Source organism: Nothobranchius furzeri, chromosome 6, assembly GCF_043380555.1.
Source record: "Nothobranchius furzeri strain GRZ-AD chromosome 6, NfurGRZ-RIMD1, whole genome shotgun sequence".
Lineage (NCBI taxonomy): Eukaryota > Metazoa > Chordata > Actinopteri > Cyprinodontiformes > Nothobranchiidae > Nothobranchius > Nothobranchius furzeri.
The window spans coordinates 29219193-29243501 of NC_091746.1; the positions used below are offsets into that span (position 1 = coordinate 29219193).

The 24309-nt window shown below is 44.1% G+C and overlaps 1 protein-coding gene across 1 annotated transcript in view; it reads right to left on the reverse strand.

The window, feature by feature from the left end:
* The window catches only part of LOC107395003 (son of sevenless homolog 1), a 68621-nt gene that overhangs the window by 26948 nt on the left and 17364 nt on the right, over positions 1–24309 (reverse strand). The window contains 12 exon segments of the mRNA XM_054743873.2: positions 34–256; positions 2476–2579; positions 5727–5843; positions 10988–11069; positions 11183–11841; positions 17367–17494; positions 17997–18095; positions 19039–19149; positions 19766–19909; positions 19987–20196; positions 23877–24041; positions 24127–24258. Of these exon segments, the coding sequence (XP_054599848.2) occupies positions 34–256; positions 2476–2579; positions 5727–5843; positions 10988–11069; positions 11183–11841; positions 17367–17494; positions 17997–18095; positions 19039–19149; positions 19766–19909; positions 19987–20196; positions 23877–24041; positions 24127–24258 (2174 nt within the window).

Below are 24309 nucleotides of genomic sequence, written 5' to 3' on the forward strand. Positions count from 1 at the left end.
CCAGGTGTGTGATCTCTGTGGAGGCTATGTTACCTGAAAAAGTCTGACTCCAGCAGAGTGAGCTGGCGGGCTATTTCAATCGGATGCAGCGTCATGAGGTCAAACTGCTCCGTGTTTCCTGGTCTACAGATGTGCCACTCAATGGGGGGAGGGGAGTTCTGAAAGGTGATGCTGTGACTGGGCAAGCTCACCTGAACCTGCTTCTTCCTCAGGATGATCTTGGTGATAGACTCCACCCACTTCCTCATTGCTTTACCTGTAACAAGAGGCATATTTACATTAGACACATAGAATAGTGCCTGAAACAAATCAGTGAATGAAGAAGCTTTTTTATCAGGAAGTGTTCATCAATGTTTACACCAGGAATCACTGGGAATGGAGCTGGCAGACGTGGATCTGACCATTCCCGCCCCGCTGGAGGTTAGGGTTAGAGTGTTAAGGACACATTTAGCTTATTGCTTAGTGATGCGTTCCCCCTCCAGCTTGAAAACTCTGATTTTAAAATGGTAAATGGCCTGTATTTGATACAGCGCCTTCTAGAGTCCTGGAACCCCCCAAGGCGCTTTACAACACAATCAGTCACACACACACATTCACACACTGGTGGGGATGAGCTACGATGTAGCCACAGCTGCCCTGGGGCGCACTGACAGAGGCGAGGCTGCCGAGCACTGGCGCCACCGGTCCCTCCGACCACCACCAGCAGGCAAGGTGGGTTAAGTGTCTTGCTCAAGGACACAACGACAGCGACAGACTGAGCGGGGCTCGAACCTGCAACCTTCCGATTACGGGGCGAGCTCTTAACTCCTGTGCCACTGTTGCCCAGTTCTGCATTACAAACTAAGATGAATTAAAGTGTATTTCCTATTTTTAAACCCATATATCCAAAGCAGAGTCGTCTAAACCAATAAACAAGATAAAAATACTTTTTATTTATTTATTTTACAAAAAAAGCAGGAAGAAGCAAATTCCCATCCAGGCCTGGAGTTTCTGTGCCTGATTGTCTGAGCCCATCTCCTTTCTTTGTGGAAAGATGAATATAATCAACTAACTGAAAAAAACTCTGCTCTCTGCTTTCTGTGGGCGGTCCCAGGCCAAGGTGGGCGGGGCCACAAATCAAAATTTTCCATGCGACATAAAAGGAACGTGAGCATTTTCCCGCCTATTTCCTTTTTGCAGCTAATGGTTGGATAACATTTTTATTCATCATGCATAACAAACTCAGCGTGACCGATCGCATTTATGAAAAAACAAGTAATGCACGGTTTCTATGGAAACCAGACCTTTAAGGAGAGGCACTTTGAAAATGCGCCCTTGTCTGAGCTAAATTAAAATAAAAAGTGATGTAAACAAACAGGTGATGTCAACCCCTGAGCATCTAAGCCTCGGTGAAGATAAAGTTAAAGAACTTGAAAGGAAATAAATTTTGGGTAACTGTCGAAGCTAAAAAAATGAACAGGAAGTCAGCCTAAAGAACCAGACATGGGGGTCTGAACACTGAAGTGCCTGGGCCAAGTACTGCCACGTGTTCCCAACCTCGTTCCCGGCAGCATACAAGTCAGGACCCAATCCCCAAGGCCCCGCCTAGATCCCCACACCAAGTCGGCCGCCCCCACACCCTGAGCACCCAGGCCCCCACCAAGATCCACCCAGGGGCAATGCAGCCACCAGGACTTGGTCACATCTGAGCCCTGGGGGGCAGGGGCACCTCCAGAAAATTTTGATTGGGGTGGCCAGATGGGGTCAATGAAATTTTTGGGGTGGCACACCAAATTGGTCCTTGTGGTAATGCTGGGAGAGTTTAGCCTGTGGCGATTTATTGCATTGCTCCTTTATTTGTTTTTATTTTTTTAAAAAACAACAGTATGTATTAAAAACATTTAACTTAAATTTTACAAACACAAACATTTCAGAAAAATGCATTTCAGTTATTTAAAATGTTATTTCAGTTATTTATTTAGTTATTTATATTTTTAGTTGAATTCACCTGTGTTCACAAAGCACCACAAATAAAAACTTTTTTAAAATGGTGAGCAGCAGAAACGTGTATTTTTTTATTCTCATTATTTCTTTACTCATTAATTGTGTTATTTTTATTTTGTTTTACAATTATGTCTTGAATAAAAAGATCAATTTACAGTTTGACTGAACATTAATATTATTTATTAACACTGGCTTTTCCTGGGGGGGGGCAGCAATTTTCTAAGGGGGGCCATGGCCACCCCTGGCCACCCCATTGGGGTCGCCATTGCCAGGGAGATACTTCACCTGAGGGTGGTGAGTTGCTGCTCCCTGTGGGCCATAGAGGAGTCTATATTTGCCTCCTCTAATTGACTTGGGGGGCATTTTGCCAACAAAAAACAAAATCATAAATAAAATATAACGACACTACTCACGTCATGTCTGGTACAACCAGAAGTCCCTAAAACAGGTGCGTGATTGAGTTTACGGATGGGTGTCTGGATAGATCCTTACCTCGGACTGAGGCTATGAACTCCTCCAGCCGACTCAGTAGATGAACATCTCTTTCAAAGTCGTAGAAGTGATGCTCCACCCAGTGACGGCACACATTCAACACCCTGGAGGACAAGAAGTTGAACAGATAGTGTAGGTAAAGCCTGACAAGCTTAGTGGGAACCAGAGTTCAGCTGCCAAATATTTTATCATATCAAACCTATTTGTTCATGGAGTACTCGAGTACAACACCAGCTGTTCCTGCTCTTCGGTCAGATCGGGGTTAATGTTGGGTATTTTCAAGTGCGCGTGTCGAGGAGCCACTAAAGATCAGTCAAGTTATGTTATTGCTGACTGAAAACTTTCGTCTTTCTTTGTTGTGAAGTTGATCACATGTCTGCAGAGCTGAGTAAAGGTATTACCTGAACTCCGTCTACCTGAGCACAGTGGTTGTGTCCTTTAAAAAGTCAGTTGAGGTGACTGTTGCATCTATTATGCTCTTGGTCCTTTATGCTACAAGCACAGGCGTCCACCTCCGGATTCCTTTAATCAGAGCTTGTAGATCTAAGGCGACCTGATTTATTTACCTTCTCAGTGACCTCGTGGTAGAGTACCCGCCCTGCGACTGGGAGATCAGGGTTCAAACCCCAGTCGGGTCGTACCTAAGACCTTAACAATGAGACCTAATGCCTCCCTGCTTGACGCTCGTCTTTAAAGGGGTTGAATTGGGAAGTTAAACTACCAAATTGTTCCTGAGCGCGGCCACAACTGCAGCTCACCGCTCCCTACAGGGATGGGCCGGATGCAGAGATGAATTTCACCAGTGTGTGACGACTAATGAGACTTTAACTTTCTTTCGTTCCAAAGCAGAAACTGCTGATCTGCCCACATGGAGCAGAACTCAAAGACTGACACTCAGATTTTGTTCTTGGAGAGACTTACAGCTCGGTACCTGCAGGGCAGTTGCCTGACCTGGGACAAGGGGTATTTGACCAGAAATGGATACTGTTCAACCACTAAGTACCCTGCATGTAGCTGAACTGAGAACTGAAAGAACAAAAGTTCTTTTTACAGCGGTTTTAACCCAAATCAGTATTCAGACAAATTCAAAAATACTTGATTAAACCCAAGGGAAATTAAATTCCACGGGCCAGATGACAACAAAGTCAACCATCAACCTAGGCTGATGATCAACGCTGCCCTGGCGCTACGTGATGGGCCTCCTCCTGTTGAAATGGGTATTTATTATGGTTAAAGTGTGACTAGCTCAGAAGCACCACCTTGCACACGTCCCAAATTAGGAAGAGTACTCGGAGATCCTGTTTAGTGTGTAATGTCCAGAAAGGGTCATTTTTCACCTACATACTGGCCTGCGTGCCACCGGTCATCTGCAGACATAATTCCGTTCTCTAAGGTGGATTTTACATTCCATCTTCCAACAAGCCAGAAGATTCTGCAGTCCTTGTTGACATCAACAAGACGTCCGCCTAAATTCCCAAACAAAGCTTTCTTTTGATAAGACTGCAGGATTGCACACTCTCATCATGAAAGATGAGCTTTTACAACTCATAAGTTAAATCATGTGGTTGAATGTACAAATGTTATATGACTAATAATATTAATGTTTTAATAATCTGTGCCTAATTCAGTTAAGTTGAAATGAATTTTAATGTTACAACGAAACATTTTGATGTTATGATCAGTAATGTTTGGTTTAAAGGGACTTTAAGAAGTTTTGAATTTTTATGCTCGTGATCGCCCCCTCAGGCCAAAAGCGTAACGGCAGCTTCAATAGTGGCTCGTGCACGAGGCACGCATGCTGCACGTGCACACTCCTTAACGAAAATAACAGCTGAACAGTCGTGTGTGTGCGTGCGTGCGTGCGTGCGTGTGTGTGTGTGTGTGTGGCCCGGAGGACAGGAGAACGCACAGCTATTTAATTAATTTGGTTCTGTAGCTTTCTCTTCAGCACAGCCGACAAAGGTTTATGATGGGTCAGTCCTCCTGCATGCTCAGATCATTCCCTTCCCTTGCTTGAAAAATTGTTCCAAAATGAAAGTTGAACCCACATCTTTTTTATCTGTGAATTCAATGCCGTTCGGCGAGTCTCAAATAAAAATTTGAGCATCTTACTGTAAAAAAATTATTATTAATGTAAAAAAGAAACTCTAAATAAACCGTGTTCACCATGGCAGACCTACCAGAGGCAAAGGGACTCCTCCACCAGTCAAAGTTGGAGGTTCAAGTAGGAGGAATTTTTGACAAATACAAAAATCTAATTTTGATTCGGAAAAGGGTGGAATGCCTTCTCCGGGTCAGGGATGAGGTCCTGCCCCAAGTGGAGGAGTTGAAGTATCTCGGGGTCTTGTTCACGAGTGAGGGAAAACTGGAGCGTGACATCGATAGGCGGATTGGTGCTGCATCTGCAGTGATGCGGGTGTTGTACCGGTCTGTCGTGGTGAAGAGAGAGCTGAGCCAGAAGGTGAACCTCTCGATTCACCGGTGGATCTACGTTCCTACCCTCACCTATGGTCACGAGCTTTGGGTAGTGACCGGAAGAACGAGATCGCGGATACAAGCGGCAGAAATTAGTTTCTTCCACAGAGTGGCTGGCTCTCCCTTAGAGATAGGGTGAGAAGCTCGGTCATCCGGGAGGGGCTCAGAGTAGACCCGCTGCTCCTCTACATCGAGAGGAGCCAGTTGAGGTGGCTCGGGCATCTGGTCAGGATGCCTCCTGGACGCCTCCCTGGTGAGGGTTTCTGAGCACGTCCAACCGGGAGGAGACCTAAAGGTAGGCCCAGGACACGGTGGAGGGACTATGTCTCTCACCTGGCCAGGGAACGCCCTGGGATTCCCTGGAGGAGCTGGCCCAAGTGGCTGGGGAGAGGGAAGTCTGGGCCTCTCGCCTTAGGCTACTGCCCCCGCGACCCGACTCCGGATAAGCGGATGAAGATGGATGGATGCACAAAAATCTAAATGGCATAAATTAATGATGATTTTTGTATTTTTCAAGGTGAAACTTTTAAATAAAATGTGTTCCTACAGGTTCTAACGTTTTTGGTGACTTCAGAGTTGTTTGAAACCGGATGAATTTTTCATGCCAGGAATTATTCAGACTAACAAGTTAAATTTCTCTCTGTGAGAGTTGTATTCATCCAGCGCTTATGATTATGTAACAAGCAGCTGTTTGTTACATTAGGTCCTCCAGCAGGAGTGAAACTGCCAAACTACCAGAATAACCTGAGAGTGTGCCAGCAGGAGGCGCTGTGTACCTGAGCTGAACCGGCTGAACAAACTCTTTACGGAAGCGTTTCAGTTCAGCGCTGACCAGCGGCTCTCCTCCATCCATTGTTTCTGAATCGGTGGGCTTTGGCTCTGGGATCTCAAACCTGTAAAACGGACACAGAAAAGCAGAGCAGCACATGACCAGTGTTTTATGTGTTTTCAACAACACAAGAGGTCTTCTTCAGAACCAAAAGCAGTTACTCTTTCTGCACGAGGACAGACTTCCTGTGAAATTCACTAGTTTCTCCTTCACACACCTAGATATTCACACCTGGTCTGTCGCCTTGCTAAAGGGTTATGTGGTTAAGCAACAACCTAATGATTAGTTAACTATCTGACCGGTTATTGCTATTCACTGATGGCTCTAAAACACTTTAAGCTCTACTAATTGAACCAACAATCAGGCTTTTCAAACTGAATATGATAAGAAGTTTCTGATAATCCCCAAAGCAATAATCAAAATATGAATAGGGATTCTGAACGATTCCAATTCCTCGTAGGGCTGCTCGATTATGGCAAAAATAATAATCACGATTATGGTGACTGAAATTGAGATCACGATTATTTAGGACGATTTTTCAATTTATGTTGATTTTATTTGTTTTTATTCAGTCATAAAATTGCTCAGGGCACAATCAGGACAAAAATAAACAAGATGATCACTAAAATAACTCCTGATTCCCAGTATAAAAAGACCAATATACTTATAGCTCATAGTTTATGACCCAAGGGCTATAGACCTTGGTTTAACTCATTTAAGTCTAACCAGTACAGACCCAAATACTAATATCTTTTAAATACTGACAACAAGAATTATACAGTGGCATTTATAACAAATAAATGCAAATAAATTGATGTTCACAAAATGCTGCATAATACGTTTTTAGTCGTGTCAAGGTGCTGTAGGAGCGTGCACTAGCACCGTGTCCTCAGAGAGGTTAGTTATTATTTATCAGCGTGAGGAACTTATTTCTGCCTTATTTATAAACTATTTATTTACAAGTCCATCAGTTAATGTAATTGTCCCAACCACAGCTGCACCCCCCCACCCCCCACCCCAGTCTCACAGCAATCGGGGCAAGCTGTACGTGTGTTTAGCACGCGCACATTTAGCTGTTTTTAGCGGCTCAGGAGTCCGCAGGTGCGGTGTGTGTGTCACTCACTCTGGTTAATCCAACAAGGAGCCGGCTCCGAGAGCTGTCTTTAGCGACTGACACATCACTACATCATTCCCTTTCCTAATGTCCTGAAGAACGGTCCGCAGCGCAGGCGGAGTGTTTAGCTAACCTGCAGGAAATGTCGACGACAGTTATCCAGAAAGTAGCTAAGGGTTACCAGAGATGTTTCTGAGGTGTTCGCTAGGTACTTTTAAGATTTAAAAAGTCAAGAAGGGGGTCTGAGAAGCTGTTAGAAATAGCGTCAAAGTCGCTAAGTTGGCAACACTGTGGGAGGAGCGCTTCATTTGCAACTCAGGGCAGCGCAAGTGGGAGGAGCAAATAATCGGCTTGTTTTGTTTTTTATAATCGTTCAAAACTCAGATCGTCATCGTGATTAAAATTCGATTAATTGAGCAGCCCTAATTCCTCGTTTCGATTCCGGTTCCTGTCGATTCCCAATTCTTTGAAGACATGACATGTTTACATGAGCCAGCTAACCACAGGTCCTACTGGATGAAATAATCTTAACTTCAACATGAATTTTAACTCTATGAACAACAACATCACCTTCATTTAGACAAAAACGTGTTGTGGAGAAAAAAAAGAAAAAGACTTGCAGCACAACCAGTGTGTTTGTTTCTGACCACAACCAAAGTGTGGAAGCAGCCTCTGGGATGAGAGGCTAAATGTCTCCAACATGTCCAGACACGTCCAGCTGTTTTCAGCTGAAACTCTCAGGATGATCATGTCCAGGATGACGGAGAACCACACCTCCATGCTGCAGCAGCTTCAGTCAGAACAGGAAGTGAAACCTAACCGTAGCTGCTGTCAGTAACAAGCTAACAGGTTTTAAACATCCTCTAAATCTGAGACCATGGTCTTGATTCAGAAAAGGGTAGAATGCCTTCTCCGGGTCAGGGATGAGGTCCTGCCCCAAGTGGAGGAGTTTAAGTATCTCGGGGTCTTGTTCACGAGTGAGGGAAAACTGGAGCGTGAGATCGATAGGTGGATTGGTGCTGCGTCTGCAGAGATGCGGGCGTTGTACCGGTCTGTCATGGTGAAGAGAGAGCTGAGTCAGAAGGCGAAGCTCTCGATTTACCGGTGGATCTACGTTCCTACCCTCACCTATGGTCATGAGCTTTGTGTAATGACCGAAAGAACGAGGTCGTGGATACAAGCGGCTGAAATGAGTTTTCTCCGAAGAGTGGCTGGGCTCTCCCTTAGAGATAGGGTGAGAAGCTCGGTCATTCGGGAGGGGCTCGGAGTAGACCCGCTGCTCTTCCTGTAGCATCCTGAATGTCCTGTTGTTGACCTAAAGGTCATGATCTGCTGCGTCTGCTCGAGCAGAGACATAAAGTCTCTGACAGGCTAATCTACATGAGATAGTGGCCAAGGTCTTTCATGCACTCTGCTCATCTGACCTGCTTCACCTCTGTTACAGCTCAAGACGAGGATGAAGAACTCTTGATAAATACATAATCAACAACTTTGTTATTACCAATAATAATGTTAGCCCAATGTTCAATCAGTCTGTGAAATGAAAATGTTATTACTTGATATTAGTCCTATGATCAGTAGTATTTTACTAGTAATTATAATCCTGGACATTTGCACTAGACACTGATGACACGTAATGCTAAAGTCACACGACACATTTCCTGTTGTCTGATCCAATCAGAACCTTTGTTTCTGGCTAGGCGTGGTTATCTGTGGTGTTTGTAGAAACCCTCTTTTTCATGTCAAATTCTGATTCACCAGTAAACCAAAATATGACGATTATAAAAACTCTCCCACGCCACCTTTTCTTTAGTTCAAGCGTTCTAGAGAAGTCTCGGACCGGCCATCCGGACTTCCTCTTCAGCCAAAAGAACCTCGACAAGCTGGATAAAATCTGTTGCATGTTACACCTGACCGCAACGGTTCCTTCAGAATAAAAGCTGAACCTCAAGACCCCTTCAGGGTCTCGGAGACGCCAGTGATAACCTGTCATGACCTGGAAGCATTCCAAGACTAGTTTGGTCGGCACCGCTGCTTTTCTACCGGCTTCGGTACCAAGGAGGGTCCAAGAGGACCTCGACATTCTGGATCTAACGGAGGCTTCCCCTGGGGTACGTAGACCGACAGATGGCGTCTCATGTGTGTTATAAACCTCCTACTAAAGTTTAGAGCGAAACATTCACTCCCACTCAGAACTAAATGCTTCTCCGGATCCGCTGGTTCTGAATAACATTCCACACACACACCATCATCATTCATCACGTCTCACTCCACCTTAGTCCATCAGTACACAGAGTGTTAAAGTTAGTCTTGTTTAAATTGTGTAGAAATAAATTTAACTATTTTAAACCTGACTCTCTCTCTTTCCTTGGAGTTAATACGAAGTGTCGCTTAATCCCTGCAATAAAAAGTTCTGATCTTCTGGTTAAAATAGTCAAAGACCCATCAGGTTGATGTTTCATATTTATATGGAATCTCACATTTTATGGTTCATACGTAAGATGTAAGCTACCCATCCTTTACATACACATCAAGAGGAGCCAGTTGAGGTGGCTCGGGCATCTGGTCAGGATGCCTCCTGGACGCCTCCCTGGTGAGGTTTTCCGGGCACGTCCAACCGGGAGGATACCTAAAGGTAGACCCAGGACACGGTGGAGGGACTATGTCTCGCACCTGGCCAGGGAACGCCTTGGGATTCCCCGGAGGAGCTGGCCCAAGTTAGCCTGGCAAGCCAGACTAAATAAATGTATTATTTAGTCTGGCCACGCTCTATTGATGGCTCTCGGTTGTGGGGCGGGTTCTACCGTTGTCTTTCAAATGATCTCCGCATTCCACTGGACAATGAATGTGACATACTCTTGTTTCACTCTGTTGCATCATCCCACCCACCAGGCATATAGAGTGCCCTGATTGGCCGAACAAAGCTCTGTGATTTGTTCACTAAGCAGATAGAGCACTATGATTGGCCCACCATTATGGACCAATCACAGCTCTTTATGTGTTTGAAAGCCCTCTAGAGAGCTGTGATTGGCTAGCCAGAGTCCTGGTAGGAGCTTCAGAGGTTCCAGTGGAGCGTTCCTAGACCAAACTTTGCAAAGCAAGAATTTGGTCTAGTTCACTAGGCTAGGTGTGGTCCACCACAGAGAAGCTTCTCTAGCATGATGACTTTAAATATTCTACAGGTTATTGTTCAGCCTTCTGACGCTCACACACACACACACACACACACACACACAGTGTTGGTGAGCAGCTGCGTCTGACTGCTGACGCTCCGTGTGTGTTTTTATTTCTGCCTCACACCGTCCAGAGTTTGTTCTTTAACGCTTCTATTGAATCCACCGTGTTGACGTATTTAACACGTTTCCTCTAAGCTGCAGGCGTTAACGTTTACATCATGGAGTAAAAGTTCGGCAGACGCGTTTGTTTACATCTGGGGGGGGTGGCTCAGCTCGGCTCGGTGCGGCACACAGACAGCTGCTGTGATCGGCTCTGAAAAGCGTTGATCACAATTTGCAGATCACGTTTATTTTTCACGGAGATCTGCCGCGGATTCCTTTTCCGTCGGCATTCTAGGAATCGAAATAAAAAACTCTGAGCGACTCCGGGAAAAACTAACAGTTGGAACCGGTTCCAATCGATGCTCGATGCCCAACCCTAAGCACCTCCATATAATCAACAGTTATCGGCACCACAAAGTGGACAGATTGTTTCTCAAGCTCCAGTTCCTGAATCAAGTCGTCGCACAGCAACAAATCTGAACCAGAGCCGGTCCAGATTCTGGTTAAAATTACACTTACTATAAAAGGACAATTAGTCTAAATGTCCCCAAATAAAGAAACCAGCTGCTTGGACTGAAGAGTCACTTCAATGTCACCCCCTCATCCTGAAATCTCGGTCAAAGGAAGACTGGGAAGGAAAATTCCCTTTAAACAGGAAGGGAATTCCAGTAGAACCAGAACGGACTACGGTCTGGGAGAGTAGGAATGAGACAACCGCACTTGTCCCCCAGCATCAGAAAGGACTAGACAGTCAGGAGAGGACTAGGTTGGACTATCGGGAGAAGACACTGGCAGAAAGTCTAAAGGTAAGCTCACCTCTCCATGAGCAGGTCCAGCAGCTCCTGAGGTTTACAAAAAGATCGGTAGGTTGTCAGAAACGTCCGCACAAAATTTGGATCTGAGGACAAAAACAGAAATAGATCAGAGACACGTCGATGTCTGAACTGGACCAGAACTGGTTCACCCGGTGGTGTTAGCTTAAATCTGGCAGAGGGAACCCAATCTTCTCACCTGCATACATGTGGAAGGTGAGCCTCTCTATCAGTTTCAGAACCGTCCCCGCTTTGACGATGGGGATCCCGGACTTGGACTGAACGTTCTCCTCAAAGACCACGTTCTCCTCAGAGTCTGGCTCAGCAAATCGGTACTCTTCAGATGACGGCAGCTTCATCTGCTCCTCCTTCTCCTGCAGCAGGGTCTTGTCCAGGATGCGCTCCAGCGTGCTGCGGTACTGCAGCGAGATCAGCGCCGCCATCCAGCCGTTCTTCTCCTCTGCAGACTTGGCAGCAAACACCACGCTGTTCCCGTCCTTCAGAGTGATCTCAAACGCGTGCCGGTACTCGCCCTCCTTGTCGTCCTTGTCGTTGATCTGGACTTTTCGCATGAAGAACTTTTCTTTGAGCCGGTACTCCGCCGTGGAGCTGGCGCCCGGCAGCCGCGGTGGGCCGTGGTTGGATTTGCAGCAGATCATGAGGCCGTCGAACAAGAAGATGTGTCGCTCATGCTTGGCGCCCACACGGGTCAGCGTGCCCTCCATGATGAACTCGTTGCAGCACTGGCCGATGTCCTTCCCCTCCCAGCCATCAATGTTCTTCTGGATCTCGTTCATCTTCTTGATGGCCAGGTGTTTTCCCTTCACCTGGTGGCTGAGGAAACGGCACGCTGACTCGCTGCAGTGGGGCAAGAGCAGGAGAAGAAGTCAGTCAAGAGGTTTGAATGTTTGAGACATTTAAAACACTTTGGATCCAGCTGACCCAGATTTAAACTGTTAGTCTGGACAGACGAGAGGATCCTGATGCAGGTCGTTTCGGGAGCGAGAACGTTCACGCCGGAGTCTGAAGGAGGTCATGACTAAATCAGAGTGAGACAAACAGAAGCTAAACTCGGGACAGGATCATGTCATATGCCTCTGGAGGTCTAAAACTCCACCAAGGGATGCGTGAACAAATCCTCACATCCCGATAACATCATAGAACAGCAAGTGGAGATCACACGTACGTTCTGTTGCGTTCTCACATGGAAGAGGTAGCTGAAGGTGAAGCTAATGCTAGCTCGCTTCCCCTATGAGTTTGGGGCTGATACATTTTCTGTTGGTTGATGCTGGAAGCCTCAATCGGACGTCTCCTCCTCCTACTGTAGGGTCCGGTCTAGGGGTAGACCGATATATTGGTTTTTATACATCGGCCGTTATTTGTCCTTAATAAAGCCGATATTTTTATTTATTTTGTTTCGTTTATTTCATTAAATCAGTCAAATAAAAATTACATTAAAGTTCTTTCCGGAGTATTTCTCTTATCCGATGGCACCATCTAGTGGCTGACAAGCATATCACACAAAAAGTCTATTCCTCTGTTTAAGATGGCGACTTCACGTTTCTGTTTATAAATGTGCTTCTGCAGTAGTAGAGCCCTGCACGGGCCTAAAATCTGAGCCCGTGTCCGGCCCGGCCCGAGGGGGTGGAGCCCCAGCCCGACCCGGTCCGAAAAGGTTTTCAGGATTCTCTGGCCCGACCCGAGCCCAAATTTTTTTTACCCTTTCATAATGTTTTAGCGTGATACAGGGTGTCTGCAGGTTTAAGGGAGCCAAATTAAAGACTTTTTAAGACCTTTTTTAAGGCCAATTTGACCAAATTTAAGCTACTTTTTAAAATTAAATTTAAACTATAATTTTCAGCTATTGCGAATGTGGGATTAGCCATCCAGTTACCATAAAAGTTGCACGTCCCCATGGCGCAATCTCCCACTAGCTTAACCAGCTAATGTGCTCATCTAAAAAAGCCCCCTTTCACAACCAACAGAATGTGTACGGTTCCGCTTACGCCAATATCATACACAAAAAATGCTGAACACTAACTAGAAATTCATGAAAATTGAAATAAAATAATCTTGTTTATTGGGTCTTTGGTAATTTAAGACCTTTGGAAACTGTATTTAAGGATTATTTGTCGTTTTTACGGATTTTTAAGGCCTTGAATTTGGAAAAGCAAATTTAAGACTTTTTAAGACTTTTTAAGGACCCGCGGATACCCTGGTGATAGGATGCTCAGCGTTCTGATTATCTGTGAGAAGCATTCTGCAGTAAAAATAAATAAATTAATAAAAGAAAAACGGCATCAATGCAGCTTTTTTTTCTAACAGAGCGTATTTTTCGAGCGGCAGATGAAATTTATGACCACTATATTAATTGGATGCGTTTGTAAATTTAATCTGCTCTGAAAACGCGCTCTTGTGCAGTTAGAAAAAAAAAGCAGCATACTAATTTTCTAACTGCAGAGCACATTTTCAGAGCGGAAGATTAAATAAACGCCCCCAATTATTATAGCGTTTGTAAATTTAATCTGCCGCTCTGAAAATGCGCTCTCCAGTTAGAAAAAAAACCAGCAATGAATGCTGTATGTTTTTAACTGCAGAGCAAATTTATTCACAGAAAAATAGAATGCTGCCATTTTCATGAGAATGAACGAATGGTTTCTGACATCAAAGTGGACGTAAAACGGCATATTAGAACAGGGGCGCATGTTTCAATCAGCAGTTTGAGAATTCGTTTATATCGGCGCATTTATAAACCACACACACCTTAACTGAGCTAACGGTGCGTGAGAAGCAGGCAGGTGCTGCTGCGTTCAAGTGTTTCAGTTTTTTTTATGAATTCGATTAAAAATAAAGGCGCCCGGCCCGGCCCGTGTCCGAGGTAATTACACAGTCGTTGGTCCGAAGCCCTAGGCCGTCGGGCCGGGCCGACCCGAGGGCCTAGGGCTTCAGTGCAGGGCTCTATTCTGTAGCCGACAAACGGAGCTAAAACGCTGTTTTACGAGTATTATTCTCATGTCATGTTGTCGTTTCATATATTTATATTTTAGAGACTTATTTGTCCGTGAAAATTTCATCAACTCTGCATCAGCCGAGGCATTCCTTCAATGTGAAGCGTCTAAGCAGTAGTCTAACGCTATTGGTTAGTTCTGGTCGGCGCTCAGTTTCCTATTGCACGGAGCTCTGCGGGGCAGGGGGCGTGTTTAGCAACAAAAAAAAAAGATGTATTGCTTATATTTTATCACAGCACATGATGAGATGATCACTTTTACAGATTTCTGAAAAATCATACATCATTTCTGAAAGGGGCAAACTCCGGAAAGCAGCTTTAAAACAATTCATGTTCACAAATAATCGTGAATGAAAAGGAGCAGAAAGAAGCAAAAACTTATAATATCTGGCCGAGGGAAACCAATCTGTTTAACTCCAAGCCCGTCGTCCACCTACCCCCAACACAAAACAAGTCTATCAGCCTACTTAAGGTCTTATTATCTCATCATGATACGTTTGACACTTTTTTTAAATAAAGAAAATGATTTAGATTGTTTTATTTCACCGTTGACACTATTCCACACAGACACCTCTAACAGAGCCGTGTCCAGGACTTTTAAAATGGGGTGGCCCATGTGGGGTCCTTGTTTATTCATGGGTGGCACCAATGGTTATGCTTATTTATTTATTTACACAAATCGTTTATTTATTTATTTACTTTCTAGTGAATTTTTGAGTTTCACATTGCACCATCACCATTTTTTTTCCCTCTTCATCTTCTACTTTTGTGGTGGTTAGCAAGTCACTTCTTGTTGCATTACTGCCACCAACTGGAGTTGAGTGGGACTCTAAATACTATTTATGTGAATATGAAAAAATATTAAATATTATTAATACTACACACCTGGGCTGGAAAACAAGGTGAAAGGTGCATGCAACCCAAGCCTTTTGTTGACAATGTAAAGTCTATTTAAACTGAAATTTAGTGGAGTGGCCAATCAGATTCTAAGGATGGCATGTGCTACCCCAGGCCCCTGACCTTTAACTGAGATACCGCTGTTCGGAATCTTGTTTTTTTTAAATATCAGTTCCTTTTAGATTATAATTACTTTCTCTTTTTACAAATTTCTTTTGAATATTTATCGGTAGAACTCCTTTATGTGCTTTGTACATCTGTTTTAATAAATTATATTCTACTAGTTTGTCAAATTTCACAAGGTCTAGTTGTGAAAACATCCCTGCATCCACTTCCACTAATAACTCTCACCGCTCTTTTCTGTAAAAGAAAAACTGAATGTGTTATGCTTTGCAGGTTCTTCCCCATACTTCCATACAATTATGTCAGATGTGGAAGAATTAACGAGTTACACAGAATATGCAAAGCTTTTATGTTCAACAATTCCTTCGTCTTATTTAGTACTGAAATAGCTCAAGATATTTTAATTTTAATAGCATTTATGTGAGACCTCCACGATAAATGTTCGTCAATAATAACACCTAAAAACTTAACTTCTTTAACTCTTTCTATCTCAGTTCCGTCAACATTTATTGATGCATCAGCACTTTTTCTTACTACTACAAAAAACTGTAAGCTTAGTTTTATCGATATTTAAAGAAAGCTTATTGATATCAAACCATATTTTAATTTTTGTAAATTCATTTTCAACTACATTTAAAACATCTTTTATATTTTCTCCTGAATAAAATAAGGTAGTGTCATCTGCAAATAGTATGCACTTGAATCATTTAGAAACCATAGCAATATAATTAACGTACAAAAGAAAGCGTAATGGTCCAAGAACCGATCCTTGTGGTACTCCACAACTAATACTTTGTGTAGAGGATTTTATATTATTAATTTCCAAAAACTGTTGTTGGTTCATCAAATAACTTCGGTTATTTAAAGTCAGGCATGTCGTCGGAAAGCCCGGTGCTGTTGCAGGATGTAATTTAAATGTATTTTTATGTTCACCAATAACATCTGCATGAAAAATACTCTAAAGTAACTTTATTTAGGTGTCTGATTTTAACACTGGGCAGTGCACAAAATTAAGATTTTACAGTTGGTTAAAGTTCAAAAACAGATTCAGGTTCAGAAATTTTGTGACACTAGTGACACTTTAGCATGAAAGTAAGGTGGAAAACGTCTAGATATCCGTCGTCGGCTGACCAAGTCTCCTACATGTCAACATTGATATCTGCATATCGGTCGACCTCTAGTCGGGTCTCTGAGACTACAGCTGAGATGTCCCTAGGTCCACTCACAGCTGGTTCATTAATCAAAAACTCATGAGTTTGATATGACAACACTAAACAGAGATTAATGGTATGCTAATTAATTAAACTAATTAATAAAACAGTTTTAACTGGACAGTGTACACAACACTTACATAAAACCACTAAACAGAGGTGTGGTGCAAAAGAATCAGACCAGGCAGCAGATGTAACTCAGCTAAATACGGTTTCTGTGGCAGAGAAGCTGCAGTTGTTTACGGGATCCCTGCTTAAATGTTACGTTCATGTTTCTGAAGCCGGTAACCAGAAACGGGCCCTGGGACTGATTTATGGGCTTGATTAGCAATCATTGTTATGTAGTTGTGTGTGTGTCACACACACACACACACACACACACACACACACACTTGAAGCCTTGAAAAACTGTGGATGTGTGAAGCTCAAAAGAAAAGTTAAAAGTTCACTCAAATATTTACCTTCACAACGCCAGATGACCAAAAATATACCAAATTACCAGATTTAGTTAGTTAGTTAGTTAGTTAGTTAGTTAGTTAGTTGCTTTTGAACTACTTAACACTAAAACTACAGAACAGAGTCCTCCAGAACCAAGTTCCTGCTGCTGCTGGAGGTTCTGTTGGATCAGCTGGACTCCGGTCTTTACTCACTGGTTCTGGAACCAGTTTAATTTGGCTTAAACAAACGAAGACCAAACAAGAAGCCAAAGCTGCGTCACCAACAGAAACAAACGATGGACACCCACACCTACGTCCTCATGTCCACCTGCCTGACATCTGTCCTCTCCGTCTCGTCCCTGGTCAGAGTCCACCAGCAGCAGCTTTTCTCCCTGGGCTCCTTCTGCCACCGAGAACAATGGGCAGCCGGTAAGCTCCGCCCACAAACTAATGTTACTTCCTGTTAACACCAGCAGCACCCTGACTGTCCCGTCCCCCCCTCCAAAAAATTCCTGGTTTATTTTGGTACAAAAGGGAAACAACGGATGGGAGGAGTCCCACTGAGACGGAGTTCTGTTTGTCTTTGGGTGGCTGGGACTGCTAGGGGTTCTGACGCATAGAGGTTCTGTTTTGGTCCAACAAACCGGGCTTTTATGTTTCTGGTCACAAGTGTAACCTGAAACATTTAGAACCAGGTGTTCCACCTACCTGAGCCTCCTCTTGGCCAGGCTCCTGGAGCAGGTCCTCTCGATGCTGGACTGCAGATTGATCAGAGCTGTGATGGCCTGCTTCAGACACTCCTTATCTTCCTCATACTCGCTCTTCTCCTCCAGTTGCTATGGAAACAGAGGGGTGGGGCATTAGGTCTTCCTGCACGTGTGCCCTCTGAAACACCCTGAACGAGACCCAGAGTGTCAGCAGAACCGTGGCTCCCCGTTACGAGTCCTGGATCAGAACCAGAGGAGGAAAAAGCTCCAGGCCCTCCTCTGACCTGTTCAACTGTGAACTAATCTGCAGAACATGACTGGAGGAATTTTAGAGATTTCAGCTCAGCCGCTACAAAGCAGCTTACAGCTGGATAGTCCCAGAACAGAACCGGACCTGTGAGGTACTGGTCTGACTGGACGTTAGCTGGGGTTCTTAGTGGCGGTTCTACGTCGTCGTCTGCTCTCTGATCGGGCTTTGAAACATCAAATGGGAGGAAACGTGCGTTTCACTGTTAATCTTATCATCAAGCCCTGAGAGTTCACAGTTCTGGTTCTGGATCAGATGGGTTCGGACAAGCTGCAACTGGTTGTGGTGTACAGAAGGCATGGGTTAGGATCTGAAAAGGCTCACCTTGAGCATCTCAAACAGGTGCAGACAGTGGTAAACAGGTGTGAGCAGCAGTCTGGGCAGGAAGTACTGGACCGCTTCTTTGAACCCTACACAGATGGACTGAAGACAGAGAGACAGGTTCTTCATCATCATCATCACCACCATCTTCATCATCACCATACTTTCGTACTCTACATCATCCCTTTCATACGTAACAGGATGATGGTGGCAGAGGAGTTAACCAGAGGGTTGCAGGTTTGAGCTCCACTCACTCGGTTGCAGTTGTTGTGTCCTTGGGCAAGACACTTTTCCCTCCTTGCCTGCTGGTGGCGGTCGGAGGGACCGGAGGTGCCCGTGTTTGGCAGCCTCCCCTCAGCTAGCGCTTCCCAGGGCAGCTGTGGCTACAGTGTAGTTCACCACTACCAGTGTGTGAATGGCTGATTGTGTTGTAAAGCACACTGGAGGGTTGAAGAACTTGCTATCATCATCACCTCCACATAACGGTGTCAGCAACAGAAAAACTCACATCGGTGGATCTTGTGTTTAAATTCATCAAGTGAACTTCTGACGTCATGCTCCACCCTCCATCTACTTTTGACCAATCAGAAAACAAGCTTTCTGCAGCAGCCTCCGTAGATTGGTCAGCATTGTCCAGAGAACTCTTCTGTGTATGATCCTGAAGTGTTTCGGCTGAGGGGTTATTCCTAAACAAGTCTAAACACCCGCCACATGAAAACCCTACCAGCCAAAGAAACACCTGAGATCAATTACATCACACAGAGAGAGAGAGAGAGAGAGAGAGAGAGAGAGAGAGAGAGAGAGAGAGAGAGAGAGAGAGAGAGAGAGAGAGAGAGAGAGAGAGAGAGAGAGAGAGAGAGAGAGAGAGAGAGAGACCATGAAACGACCTACAGTAAGCCTCTACTGCCCCCTACTGGTGTTGCACTCTAAACATGGATGAACCAAACCCTTACTGAGATGTCCTGCAGGTTCCACACTCAGATTATCAGCTGTGTGTGTGTGTGTGTGTGTGTGTGTGCGTGCGTGCGTGCGTGTGTGTGTGTACCTGAAGGTGTAGCGAAGCCCCTGGTTTGGCCACCTGACTCAGGAAATGCTCGTGGAAGCCAGGCCGCAGGATGTCCTGAGCGTATGTCTCGTAGGGGTCAAAGGCCAACTCCTGCTCATCAAAGCACATAAACCACTTAAACATTCTCCCTCTCCTGATAATAACATTTTGTTTCCTTGACGTTGGATGTGCTACTACTAGTTTACCCGTTTAATTATAGATTCACTAGGATAAATAAAATAAAGTTTATCTCTCACCAAATAGAATATTTACTAAGACATCACAATGTAACCATGGACACATTGCTTGGTGCTTGGTGCGTGTGCGTGTGCGCGTGTGTGTGTGTGTGTGTGTGTGTGCTCTGTCTTCTCCATCCCCAGTGAGTCGTGGAGGATGGCTGCTTATACTGAGCCAGGATTCTCTGGAGGTTTCTTCCTGTTAAAAGGGAGTTTTCCTCTCCACTGTCGCTGCATGCTTGCTTAGTATGAGGATTGCTGTAAAGTCACCGACACTAGTCAGTGACTCGATGCAACCTGCTGGGTTCCTTATATAGGAAACTTTTTTCTGATTGGCTTAATGAACTGACCTGTATTGGAATGTTTATTATGTGAAGTGCCTTGAGACAACTCTTGTCGTGATTTGGCGCTTTATAAATAAACTTGAATTGAATCAGACATTACCTAAGGCAGTGGAACAAAGAACCAATGGACCAATCAGGTGTACACACCTCAGCAAGGTCTTCAAAGCATCTCCCAACAAGAGGATGAGGGCTTCCTTCGTCAGTCATCTCCACCGTGTCTTCAATCAGACCTAGCAGCTTCACGGTCACTTCATGGATGTCTATGATCCGACTGAAGATGCTGTCCACATCCTGTAAAAGGCGCATCCATAACCATGATCAAAGGACACACCACCCTGGAGAAACAGGTGTGTGTTGCTCATTCATACATGATGAGAGAAGAGGCTGGGGCTGGAGATGAAGGGCTCTCTGAAGACCTTGATGACCAGATTGAGCTGTCTCAGGAACTGTCGACAGTCACCCATGAAGCTCCTGACCAGCTCATAGTAACTCTGATCTTCACTGGCTGATGGCTCCTCGTCCATCAGAGGGAAGCCACTGATGTCTTCTTCGTCCTGGTGGAACATATCCATCAGAACCTGCACCAACAAAAACACCAGTAACGTATGGGAAAAGGATCTCTGAGAGCTGCAAAACCAGTTCCACAGTATGAGCAACCCAAGAGTTACACAGGATCAATCACACACCAGTAAACATATGTGAATCTGTGTGTATACCCGTGTATGTATCTGTGCATCTATTTGTGTGTATACATGTGTATGTATCTGAATGTATACCTGTATATGAATTTTATACCTATGTCTGTATCTGTGTATGAATCTCATACCTGTGTGTGTATCTATGTATACCCAGTATGCATCTGTGTGTATACCTGTGTATGTATGTGTATATACTGTACCTATGTGTATACCTGTGTATGTATCGGTGTGTATACCTGTGTGTGTATTATACCTGTGTGTATACCTGTGTATGTATCTGAGTGTTTACCTGTGTATGTATGTGTATATACCTGTGTGTATACCTGTGTATGTACATACACAGGTAAACACTCAGATACATACATAGGTATACACACAGGTATACACACCGATACATACCCAGGTATACACATAGGTATATACACAGATACAAACACAGGCTTACACGCAGGTATACACAGATACACACTGATAAATGCACAGATACACACAGATACATACACAAGCATACACAGGTATATACACAGATACAAACACAGGCATACACACAGGTATACACACAGATACACACTGATAAATGCACAGATACACACACAGATACATACACAAGCATACACACAGGTATAAACACAGATACAAACACAGGCATACACACAGGTATACACACAGATACACACTGATAAATGCACAGATACACACACAGATACATACACAAGCATACACACAGGTATATACACAGATACAAACACAGGCATACACACAGGTATACACACAGATACACACTGATAAATGCACAGATACACACACATATACATACACAAGCATACACACAGGTATACACACAGATACATACACAGGCATACACACAGGTATATACACAGACACAAACACAGGCTTACACACAGATAATTACACAGGTATACACACAGGTATATAAACATACATACACAGGTAAACACTCAGATACATACATAGGTATACACACAGGTATACACACCGATACATACACAGGTATACATGCAGGTATATACACATACATACACAGGTATACACACAGGTATATACACATACATACACAGGTAAACACTCAGATACATACATAGGTATACACACACAGGTATACACACAGATACATACACAGGTATTCACACAGTTATATACATATACATACACAGGTAAACACTCAGATACATACACAGGTATACACACAGGTATATATACACATACATACACAGGTAAACACTCAAGATACTTACATAGTAGGGCTGTCGCGGTTGAGGAATTCCCCCTGCGGTGATTCAGGGTGGCTTAATATTGCGGTGTGCGATATTATTGCAGCCCTTTTTTATTGCAGTACTATCTAAACATAATGTTTACACATTTAAAAAAGGTTAAAAATTGCCGCTCCTTCTTTAATAACACTTTACTGAATGCAGATCAAAGGGCAGTAACAACACAGAGTGCAGAGTCTGACTGAACTTAAAAACAACAAAATTCAGGAGAAGGTTAAACTTTTAAATGCAGATTTGGCTGCAGCATCTAACAAATAAGAAACAAGTCCCCATTTTGTTTAGTTGTTTAAAATCAAGCATAAAAAATTACATGTACCGTGTGCGCGCGCGCCGGGGGGCGGGCGCACTATCATTCCACTTTCACACACACGAATGACGGTGATTTATAGCTCGGTCACGTCCTTGTTACCTACAAGGAAAACCAGCATGTTAACTACGGTTTGAGAGAGGATCTGAGAGGGGTGGCAACATTTGCAGCAACACTGAAAACCCTCTCGGATGGTGCGCTCGTTGCACTAACACACACGTACTTGCGTGTGACTCTGGCGAGCAAAGGGAATCTTTCCCGGTTGTTGCTCCACCGTGTCACGGGGGGTTTCTTTAGGGTGGATGCATTCCTCCTGCAGGTAGCGAGTGAGCTCCAGCTCGGCTCAAACTCTCTTCGGGACGGCTGCAGAAGCAGTGCTTGTCCGGGACTTCAGCAGGTCTCCGAGCATTTATTTATTTATTTTTTGCCGCTGGTGGCAGCTCTGTCTCGGCCAAGGACTCTGGCTGCGCAGCAGCTGACGTACTGAAAACCAAAGTGCTCCCACAGGAGCGAAGTAACGTTTCGTTTTGATACCAGTGCAGCCATCCTTCTCAACATGCATCATTGAGTTGAACCAAGTTCAGTAATCGCGGTGGCGCATGATGCAGCGCGGTGGGCTTCTTCATATCGCGATATTTCATTTTTGCGGTTACCGCGACAGCCCTATTACATAGGTATACACACACAGGTATACACACCGATACATACACAGGTATACATATAGGTATATACACAGATACAAACACAGGCTTACACGCAGGTATACACACAGATACACACTGGTAAATGCACAGATACACACACAGATTCATACACAAGCATACACACACAGGTATACACACAGATACAAACTTAGGCAAACACACAGGTATACACACAGATACATACACAGGTATACACACAGGTATATACACAGATACAAACACAGGCTTACACGCAGGTATACACACAGATACACACTGGTAAATGCACAGATACACACACAGATTCATACACAAGCATACACACACAGGTATACACACAGATACAAACTTAGGCAAACACACAGGTATACACACAGATACATACACAGGTATACACACAAGTATATACACATACATACACAGGTAAACACTCAGATACATACCTAGGTATACACACACAGGTATACACACTGATACATACACAGGTATACACACAGGTATATAAACATACATACACAGGTATACACACAGCCAGGTATACACACAGGTATATACACAGATACAAACACAGGTATACACACAGGTATATACACATACATACACAGGTAAACACTCAGATACATACATAGGTATACACACACAGGTATTCACACAGATACATACACAGGTATTCACACAGGTATATACACATACATACACAGGTATACACACAGGTATATACACAGATACAAACACAGGTATACACACAGGTATATACACATACATACACAGGTAAACACTCAGATACATACAAAGGTATACACACTATACCTGCATGTATACCTGTGTATGTATCGGTGTGTATACCTGTGTGTGTATACCCATGTATGTATCTGAGTGTTTACCTGTGTATGTATGTGTATATACCTGTGTGTATACCTGTGTATGTATCTGTGTGTAAGCCTGTGTTTGTGTCTGTGTATATACCTGTGTGTATGCTTGTGTATGTATCTGTGTGTGTATCTGTGCATTTATCAGTGTGTATCTGTGTGTATACCTGTGTGTATGCCTGTGTTTGTATCTGTGTATATACCTGTGTGTATGCTTGTGTATGTATCTGTGTGTGTTTCTGTGCATTTACCAGTGTGTATCTGTGTGTATACCTGTGTATATATTTGTGTGTACAAATATATACACAACTACTACGTGAGTATCTGTGCATATACCCATGTACGTATCTTGGGTCCCTCTGTACATACCTGTACATGAACCTGTGTAAACATTCAGAGGTAGGGTTACCTTGTCTGCACACATGGCCACAGTGATGTCCTGCTTGGTGATGTCATAGTGTCGGATGTTCCTCACATAGTTTCCTGCCAGTTTCAGGATGTCGGCTGAAATGTACTCCAAAACGGCCACCATATATACGGACACCTGGTGGTCAATCTTGTATCCCAGAACCTCCTGAAACCAAAGCACCATAGGAGAATAAGTCATGTCTGCAGCAGCAGCACAGTTTAGTGATGAGAGGAGCACAACTGCATGGGACCTTCAGCAGGGGGTGAATCTTATCTACAGGCAGGGCAAGCGGATTCCTCCTCTTCTTCTTCTCAATGGCAGCCTGAGCGTCACCAATCGCCCACTTATCGATCGGGTGGGGAAAGCTCTTCTGAACTCGCTCCTGAAAGAGAAGAGTAATGAGTCTACTGTCCCATGCAGCTAGCCTGGTGTA